The sequence below is a fragment of the Coregonus clupeaformis genome, chromosome 6 (genome assembly GCF_020615455.1).
Source record: "Coregonus clupeaformis isolate EN_2021a chromosome 6, ASM2061545v1, whole genome shotgun sequence".
Lineage (NCBI taxonomy): Eukaryota > Metazoa > Chordata > Actinopteri > Salmoniformes > Salmonidae > Coregonus > Coregonus clupeaformis.
Window position 1 is genome coordinate 2775333 of NC_059197.1, and position 10455 is coordinate 2785787.

General features: G+C 44.0%; 1 protein-coding gene across 1 annotated transcript in view; it reads left to right on the top strand.

Annotated features, from left to right (window-relative positions):
* Window positions 1-9443, top strand: part of LOC121567337 (serine/threonine-protein kinase SIK2) — a 62094-nt gene extending 52651 nt beyond the window's left edge. Inside the window, exons 11-15 of the mRNA XM_041877305.2 lie at window positions 2102-2401; window positions 3134-3300; window positions 6137-6232; window positions 6474-6568; window positions 6663-9443. Coding sequence (XP_041733239.2) covers window positions 2102-2401; window positions 3134-3300; window positions 6137-6232; window positions 6474-6568; window positions 6663-7251 — 1247 coding nt within the window. The 3' untranslated portion in view covers window positions 7252-9443. The remainder of the gene's footprint in view (window positions 1-2101; window positions 2402-3133; window positions 3301-6136; window positions 6233-6473; window positions 6569-6662) is intronic.
* The last annotated feature ends 1012 nt before the right edge of the window (window positions 9444-10455 follow it).

Consider the following 10455-nt stretch of genomic DNA (forward strand, 5'->3'; position numbering starts at 1 on the left):
ACAACCTCAAACAGTCACACTCCAAACTCCACTATGGCCAAGACCAAAGAGCTGTCAAAGGACACCAGAAACAAAATTGTAGACCTGCACCAGGCTGGGAAGACTGAATCTGCAATAGGTAAGCAGCTTGGTTTGAAGAAATCAACTTTGGGAGCAATTATTAGGAAATGGAAGACATACAAGACCACTGATAATCTCCCTCGATCTGGGGCTCCACGCAAGATCTCACCCCGTGGGGTCAAAATGATCACAAGAACAGTGAGCAAAAATCCCAGAACCACACGGGGGGACCTAGTGAATGACCTGCAGAGAGCTGGGACCAAAGTAACAAAGCCTACCATCAGTAACACACTACGCCGCCAGTGACTCAAATCCTGCAGTGCCAGTCGTGTCCCCCTGCTTAAGCCAGTACATGTCCAGGCCCGTCTGAAGTTTGCTAGAGTGCATTTGGATGATCCAGAAGAGGATTGGGAGAATGTCATATGGTCAGAAGAAACCAAAATATAACTTTTTGGTAAAAACTCAACTCGTCGTGTTTGGAGGACAAAGAATGCTGAGTTGCATCCAAAGAACACCATACCTACTGTGAAGCATGGGGGTGGAAACATCATGCTTTGGGGCTGTTTTTCTGCAAAGGGAACAGGACCACTGATCCGTGTAAAGGAAAGAATGAATGGGGCCATGTATCGTGAGATTTTGAGTGAAAACCTCCTTCCAGCAGCAAGGGCATTGAAGATGAAACGTGGCTGGGTCTTTCAGCATGACAATGATCCCAAACACACCGCCCGGGCAACGAAGGAGTGGCTTCGTAAGAAGCATTTCAAGGTCCTGGAGTGGCCTAGCCAGTCTCCAGATCTCAACCCCATAGAAAATCTTTGGAGGGAGTTGAAAGTCCGTGTTGCCCAGCGACAGCCCCAAAACCTCACTGCTCTAGAGGAGAACTGCATGGATGAATGGGCCAAAATACCAGCAACAGTGTGTGAAAACCTTGTGAAGACTTACAGAAAACGTTTGACCTGTGTCATTGCCAACAAAGGGTATATAACAAAGTATTGAGAAACTTTTGTTGTTGACCAAATACTTATTTTCCACCATAATTTGCAAATAAATTCATAAAAAATCCTACAATGTGATTTTCTGGAATATTTTTTCAAATTTTGCCTCATCTTTTTAAGTGGGAGAACTTGCACAATTGGTGACTGACTAAATACTTTTTTTCCCCACTGTACCCCTCAGGAATCTTTCCTGACCAGCGACCTTACCTGGAAAACGGGCTGTGACGATTATGGAATTTTGGCTACGGCCAAAATGGCCACGTTTATATTCATAATTGTATATTTTTAATTTAAATTTTTTAGCTTGTAATGCATTTGAATGCATCTTTGAACATTTGCTATCACATACCTAATGAATACAACATATACATTTTAGTAATTTAGCAGACACTCTTCTCCAGAGCAACTTACTTAACATACTGGCCCCCCGTAGGAATCGAACCCACAACCCTGGCGTTGCAAACGCCATGCTCTACCAACTGAGCTACATCCCTGCCGGCCATTCCCTCCCCTACCCTGGACGACGCTGGGCCAATTGTGCGCTGCCCCATGGGTCTCCCGGTCGCGGCCGGCTACGACAGAGCCTGGATTCGAACCAGCTAGCACTGCCTTAGACCACTGCGCCACTCGGGAGACTCTACAACAAAGCTCTAGTGACACACTTGTCTCAGTAACTATTGGTTTTGAAAGCATTAAACTTTTGGAAGTTAAGCGTCTCCTCCCGACCATGCCGTTCTGCTCGTAAAATGATTGGTAACTTTACCTACTTCATGTAAAAATTTAAATTGGGTAAACTATATCAACTTGAATATAAAGTTGAATCCCCTCTTATCATAACATGAATGTATGAAAACAATTATGACAACAACAAAAAATATAGTTTTTTTTTGTTCACGGTTATTGTCCATAGTGTCGGTTACACGTTTATATGATAATTGTGCCAGCCCTACCCGGAAAAAACCTGTGACCCTAATTAGAGCAATATCCAATCCACCAGTAGTACTGTCAATGAACCCTTGCTTTCCTATATTGCTATGAACCAACAGGTAAACTGTTCACAATGGGCCACAACCCGTCCCTGGGCAGCGTGGACTCTGACATGGGCTACGACATGGGCTCCTTGCACAGTGACCTGGGTCTGCTGGAGGACGCCCCCTCTCTCAGCGAGGTGGTCCTGGCCAACACCCACAGCTCGGGGTCCCACGTGACCCAGGGCCCCTTCATGAGCCAGCGGCCCCCCAACCCCACCATGCAGGCCCTGAGCTCCCAGAGGAGAGAGACCAACAACCGCTCGCCCATCAGCTTCAGGGAGGGCCGCCGCGCCTCAGACACCTCCCTCACACAAGGTGAGATCCACTGGTTGTCTCTTTCTCGATCTTTACCAGTCTCCTTCTCCATCTCGTTCTTCATGTATCTTTCTCTCCTTCTTCCCTGCTTCATTCACACCCTTTTTCAAGCTGAAAATTGGCTCTCATTCATTTTCTTCTCTCTCTCTGATGATTCATTTTGTGAATCAGACTGCGCTTTGAAGGTCTGGCCCACATAGCTCTGTTTTAATGTTTCATCCCGTAGCAGAAGCACCCTGTAAAGTAACTCAATTAATAGAGAGCTTAAAATGTATATACAGGAGATGTATGTGTGTGTGTGTTGTTTTTTTCCCCCAGCTGCCTCTTCAGTCTGCACACACACCCAGCAGGAGCTTTGAGTCACCAGAGCTCCAGTTCTTTCTAATGTCTGTTTGAAACGTCAGTGAATCAGCGGCTGGGTTCTGCATGCCGCTGCAAGGGGGGAGACATGGAGAAGCTTCTCAAATCTTTATATAGCCTTATCATTAGGATGAGTCAGGTCCCGTGGTTCACGTTGTCAGGAACAGTCACCCTGCCTTTTAGGAGCCGGAGATGGGTTTTATTACAACCACCAATGCACACACTCATGATGTACATACTCTCCCTGCAGGTGGTGGAGGAAGTAGGCTAGAAGTGATAGCTATGTAATTTCAGTCGGATAGATACAAGGGAACCGGTTCATAACGATTAGTTTGGATGCTAAAATCCCCTGACTCCTAACTATGTTATCAGGTCTGGTTGCGTTCCGGCAGCATCTCCAGAACCTGGCACGGACCAAAGGCATCCTGGAGCTGAACAAACAGATGTACGAGCAGATGGGCTCCGGGGAGGACCCGTCCTCCATGAGGACCCTGGGGCCCAATGCAAACCTGCAGAACCTGCTGGACCCCATGCTGCAGGTCAGTACTGGCTCCACAGTGTCGGGAGTGGATGGGACAGACAGACAGATAGTTAGCAACAATGACAAGAAGCTGCCAAGTGGGGACTCATAGGTGGCTCGTTTCAGCTCGTTGTGTTGATACCATGTCTTGTTTTGAGGTGTTTTAACCCAGCAGCACCTCTCCTGACCTCCCCAGTGATTAGTTAGCCAGCCAGCCGGTGAATCACAGACGATGCTGGTTATATAATGTTCCGTCCGGACAAAGAGGTAGCCAATTGTCTCCTTGTTGACTGTCAGTCAGCCCCTGGTGCTGCAGAGTGAATGCAGCCATTGTTGTTTAGGTCATATGAGAGAGAGGAGAGCGGAGAGAGACTGTGACTGACTGAACTGAATCACCGTCGGCTGCTGCTTGTAAACAGGCAACAACGAGTCAATTCAATGGCCGCTAAGACAGAGAGAGACGGCATGATGGATCTGTGAATCAGTGCATCCATTTCCCTTGCCCTAGAACAGTGGTTGCTGCGTGTAAACACAAGGCCTGTGTGGTTGGTTGGTTGTGGCGTCCCAAATGGCACCCTAGTCCCTATGGTAGTGCACTACTTTTGACCAGAGCTCTGGGTGAAAATAGTGCACTCTATAGGGATTGGGAATAGGGTGCCATTTGGGACAAAGCCCTGGTGGTCTAAGGGCTGATTGGCAGCATGTCTGTCTGTCCACAAGGTCCCTATAGTTGCTTACCACACAATCACTATACACAGTCAGCAACAATACAACAACACATTGGCCCTGTATGCAAGAGTGGCAATGACTTAATTAATCAGTGGAGCTGTGTGTGCTTCAGGGTTTCCGTTAGTAAAATGTGGCTCCGGACAACGTGACCAGGAAAAAAAAAATTTTTTACCGGCCATCTGAGAGATTCACCGGACCCATATGCAAAGGGTGCATAACCCATTAAGGCGTCCACACACGGTGCTCAGAATGATATAAATCACATTTAGATGATGGTAATTATTCTTAACAGAACATGCAACTCCTGTAATGAAGCAGCCAATAAAACGTCATTTTAAACATTTGCCAAAATTGAATTTGCGGGAACACACCATTCCATATGTGACTATAACCAGGTTTACATCCAACATTTTAATGTGAGTAAAGTACGTGTCGGATAACAAATGTAATGACAGCCCTGATGGAAAATTTCCAAATGTTGACAAAACAAAATACGCTAGACAAGCTGGGCTCTTTTTGTGTCTGTAAAATTAATTATACGAGAAATGTCTGTTGAAAAGCTTTTATGCGCAAATAAAGATATAATAATCATATTGAAGTAAACTTGGAGTCACGCGATGACATGTTGTGTGGTCCTCACACTACGACTTGTCGGGAAAGCATGCAGTTTATTAGCCTACAGATCAAATGAATGATGACCTTCACAAGGTGGTGGAAGTGCAAGGTGATGAGCATGATGCTCTTTTCCAATAAATATTGAGGGTCTTATTCTGGTGGCATGATAATCAATGCTTGGCTGCTGTTTAACAAATACAAATAATCTTGCTCTTTTGTCCATAATAATTATGTAGGCTATATGTGCGCTCTAGACAAAAGCGCACAGATAGCGCTGTTGGCTATCGCGCACATGCCAATACCAGAGTGGGCACACTCACTATATAATGCAAACATTTTTGTGAGAAAATCAGTAAAGTTAAAAATGCGATGGAAACCCATTTAACTAGTTATTTTGATGTGCACTACGTCATCATGTACAGCGTTATATTTGCAGTCAATTTGATGGAAACATCTCTGGTGGGAAAATTTGCATATTGTTTTTGTGCAGATTTTAGAATATTCTCATGAAAAGCTGTCGCCAATTGGATGGAAACCTTGCTAGTGATGAAAATCTCTTAGAAACTTAGAAAGAAGGGGAATCTAAAGATGCAACAGCTAGGATGGGTTACTAATATGACTAGGATTGTGCCTTTGGCTTTTGGACAACGAAAGAAAGTTGATATGAAAACCAATACAACGGCAGAGAAATGCTGGTTTCAATGGCAGTCTTTATAAAATAACTATCTCCGCGTTTCTATGGTCAGATGTTGCCTAGGCTACTTTGAAGCAAGGTAAGACATGCCTCATAATATGAAGTAAAACGTTCAGGCTTCTAACAATTTAAGTATCGTTTTTCAAAATGCAAACTGCCTCCAGCTCACAATGCAAAGTGGTGGGTGATGCACTGATAGCCTGCCTACCGTTGCCTATGCACTTGAATGGTGAATGGAAGGCGTGCTTCAATTACCAGCTGAGAAATAAAAATAGTAGCTATTTTGAATCATGGTGATCAAAACTGTTTAACATGCGATTGCATTTAGAATTGTTGCGAAATGAATGGACTTAAAAAAGCACGTTTCACTCCAGCAGCAACGAGCTGAGGAGCTACAGGAGCTCTAGTGCTGTCTGACAAGTGATATTTAGCTCAAAATAGGCTCTGTATGCTGTGCTCATGTGAAAAATAAGATACATAACGACAATACACACACCCAAATTTAATTCCACAAAATTTGGCAAATATCCTACAGGCCGATAAGCATGACGGTCAAATGTATTTCCATCGACTGCTATTTCCATCAATTAATAAAAAGTATTATTTTTCAATGGGATCGTTTTTTCTCCCAGTCAATTTGGCCGCCGACCATTTTATTTATATGCTTAGATATTTTTTCCCAAAAGCCGGCAATTACCGGCAAACGGAAACCCTGCTCCGCGTTTGTGTGTGCGTAGGTGGTCTGTAACCCAGTGAGATTGTGAGTGTAACCTCTGAACTCTTCTGTGTGTGTTGTGTGTGGGGGGAGGCATCTAAGCACGAGGATAACTTAGCTTTATACCATGATGGCGCCCAACCTCTACTGTCCCGAAGACAGAGCCTGGAGACACAATATCTTGCACACAGACTACAGGTATTATTACACCACTCAATCTGTCTTATAGGTATATAAATATTTATTAAAGGAGTAATCAATTACAATAAAACAATGACTAATAATATGTTGTTAGTTTGTATGCATTACTGTAAGATTTTATCTCAATTTCATTTTATATCTATCAATGTTTATGGATGGCACATTTGAAATTGGTCACCCTCATTGCAACCACAGATATTTATTGAATCCCTCATATTCCCCTCTCTGTCCCTTACAGAAAGCTAGTGTTATGGCTAATGTAAGTCCTGCTAGCTGCCAGCTCTTCTGTAAGGAGAATCCTCGGAGTCTAGAACAACAGCTGCAGGAGCATAGGTACATTATTAGACTATTCACACTTATCAAACAGATACCACCGCCATCTTATTTTTCCTGGTTGTCGCTATAACCTATATCGCTATATCTTCAGGTTGCACCAGAAGAGGATGTACCTCCAGAAGCAGACCCACCTCCAAGCCTACTTTAACCAGATGCAGATAGTGGAGGGTTCCTATCCAGGGGACCCAGGGGCCCCTCCACAGCAGCAGGGGGCCTTGGCTGGGGCCCACCAGCAGCAGGGCAGCTCCCAGGCCTCCCCTCCCTACACCCAGGCCCTCAGCCCCCTCATGGAGCCCAGCGCCAACCTGGTCTACGACCCCAACCTGGTCTACGACCCCTACCTGGCCCAGCACTACCCCCACCCTCACTCCCACCTCAGCCCAGTACTCATGCCCCCCAGCCTGGCCGGCCAGCTGCAAAACCAGCACCCCGAGGCCCTGGGCTACAGCTACCAGCTGTGTGACCACCAGGGCCAGTTCCACTCCCCCCAAGAGGCACTTTATCCAGAGCAATACGAGTTCCCCCTGGACCCCGGTCAGCCGCACCCGCCTGGCCCAGAAGAGGCCCCTGTTGCCGGGTACGAGGGGCTGGCGCTCCCCGCCGAGCTCCAGGACTCCTTTCTGGACAGCGAGATGATGGAGACTGTAGACTCGCAGCACGGCTTCGTACTGGTGAACTGAAGCCGGTATAACTGTGGGGAGAAAGCAGTATTACGTCGTAGATGTCATGGAGTGGAGTTGGGGGTCAAGGTACAGGGGAAAGGGGAAGTGTTTTTTTTTTGTATCAATGAATACTATTTTTTTGTTGTGGTGAACCAACCTCAGAACCTTTCTACCAAAGTCCTCCCCATCTCCCTTCTTTCCACTTCTCTGTTCCCATCAGCCCTATGCCAGGACCCAGGCCTGGTGGCTGCCTGGGTGATGGGGGCGTGCCAGCATGGCTGGGTATGTATGTGTGGATGGATGGATGTTGCCATGATGGGGCTGTCACGTGTGAAGTGATATCGCTCCACAGGAACACAACTGCCTCAAAGCTGACTGCAGCCGCAGCGGCCTAGTCGAGAAGGAGAGCTGGACGATGCAAGAAAACTTAGCACAGTTTGGTCGTTTTTGGAAGACGTGCACAACGGAATTTGGCTTACCGAAAGCACAAACCAAACGGCAAAGATGCTATTTTGTATTGAAATAGGACAAGAACTCTCAAAAACACGTTGCGTGTTTGACGTAGTAAAAAAAAGAACGAAGAAACGAGACAAAGTAATGAATTGATGCGCGCTTGATAAGTGCAGTATTAGTCAATATTTGATCATGGCAATATTGAAGCAACATATCCATCTGGGACTGGGGAGCCGCACAGGCTTCTTCCTCACCAGAAAGTTGTACTTTAATGCGTGACATTTTTTGGGAGAATTCCAGTATGATGACTCACAGCCAACATATCCACAATGACAGCTCATCACCGCGTAGACCGTGATGATGTAATCAGGAGATAATCCTCCCACCAATCCCATCGGATAAAAGGGAAGAAAAAAAACTAACAGTACTCCAATCAATATTTAATGAAGAGAAACATGACTTGTGTTCATGTTCCTTATAAATCGGGTAGTTATTTCCAACAAACTACTCGAATCAGTTTGTAAGGCCGTTTGCTTCACTAGTAGCTCAAATGAATGTCAAGTTAAGTCCAATCAAATCAGTTTGCTGCACTAGTGTAGAGTTAGGTGAGATTTTTATCTCCAGATTGTGACATTATACCTCCTGTGGTATGCAGCTGATGTGGTGGAATAGCCTTAAATACCTACTGGGTTTCTGAAGGTATGTGTTTCTCTAACCTAAAGGTTGGTATAAAAAAAGAATAAGACATGTAAGAACAGAACGTTAGTCACCCGACACTGGATTAATTGAGTCAAGTTTCACCATGGCTCTCTTACAACAAGCTTAGAATGAACACTTAACTTTTGAATCTACTTGAAGCGTACAGATCTCTGACGAAGAAAAACTAATAGTACAATACTTTTGAACAGAGCCCTATTGGCTCTGGTCAAAGTAGTGCACTATATTGGGAATAGGGTGGCATTTGGGACGCAGCCATAGACTAGACTACAGGATTGTCTGTGGAAGTTGAATTACTGGAGCACTTTTACGAGGAGGTAAAAAGGAAATGTAGCTAGAGCGAGAGAAAGGTGGTGATGGTGGTGGTCAGAATGGTGTTTAGCCTAGTCTGCTGCTTCCCCGGGAGACTAAAACAAAAGCGAGGGACCCATTCGCTGTCTCTTATCCCAATAAATGGACACAAAACATTTGGTTCTTTCAAAGAAAGACCAGAGAGAATAACACTATTGGTTGTTCATTGTGCTTTGTACAAATTAGGGGTTTAGAGACTCTCAAGATGCAACAAATATTGTGTTGAGCGTGAAGTGTTCAGTGTGCCTTTTTACTTTTTTCTTTTTGAATTAAGATTAGAATATTTTAGCATTTATTTCTCGTTTTAATTCCGTTCTGTTTTTATTTTGGGGTATCCTTTCCGGAAATAAGTAGACCCAGGTTTTACAAAGGTACAAAACCAAAGTCCCCTCAGAAGTTTCCCTGTCCAACCACTCCATGTGGAGTTAGGAGCTTCTTGGTTTTAGCTTCTTGACAGTGCTTTTTTGGTCAATCAGTATATGCCATTTAAAAAGTATTATAGCAATATTTCTAAGTAATAGCAGAAGATATAAAGAACATAATGAAGATTAGTAGTGGATGTGTTTCAGTATCATAATTGCACCTCCTGCTGACAAACACCTGTCGTTAGAAAATCCAATTTTATATTTACCATTGATGTTGACCACACATAAGCTAATTTGCTGTTGAGATTAAAAAGGTTTATCGAACAACTTGTGTATTGAGTATTTCTTGATCTACTTTTTTTTTTCATATAATCTGACTACGTACTCTTGTGTTGAATCCAATGATGAATATATTTATGTCCATGGTTGAATTACAGGCATTGTCATTCCCCAAAACACAGCTCATGATTTGAGATTCCATTACAACAGCCCAAATAGGGACATCAACGGATCATCTGTTGTACCAGTATAACCTGTGTAGGCGCAAAGTAATGAACATGAAGGGTGAATCACACGTAGCCCTTTATAATACACAGTTGAGTCACACAGTACATGAGCCTGAAATCGTTTCAGGAAAAATATCCAAGATCTCACAAAGGCCATCCATTGTCAGTTGTTATTATTAGCACTTTATTACCCAAACTCAGTTCAATATCCAAATTGATTGGTAATGTGGCATGGGTTTTGTAAAGACACTCAAACGGATGGGTATGTGGCATCATTACTGTGTTGATAAATATGTTCAGGGTTCTTATTAACACCATTGACTCGGTCCTAGTTACGAGAGTATTCAATGTCATAATTGGACCAGAGTTAACGGTCTAAACTTTTATAGAGTGAAATGTCCACCCTCACAAGCACGGCACGTTTGTCATCACTAGATGTGGAGTAAATCAGGGCCTGTATTCATAATTCTGCTGATCTAGGATCAGGTCCCCCTGTCCATATAATATTCACATGATCTAAAAGGCCAAACTGATCCTGGATCAGCACTCTTACTATGAGACGCTATATGAATATGGCCCAGGAATGGGTGTGAATAGATCTGACTGAGTGAAATGTTCCACTTTAACAAAAGCCTCTACATGACTGTAGCCTACAGTGAGGGGAAAAAAGTATTTGATCCCCTGCTGATTTTGTACGTTTGCCCACTGACAAAGAAATGATCAGTCTATAATTTTAATGGTAGGTTTATTTGAACAGTGAGAGACAGAATAACAACAACAAAATCCAGAAAAACGCATGTCAAAAATGTTATAAATTTATTTGCATTTTA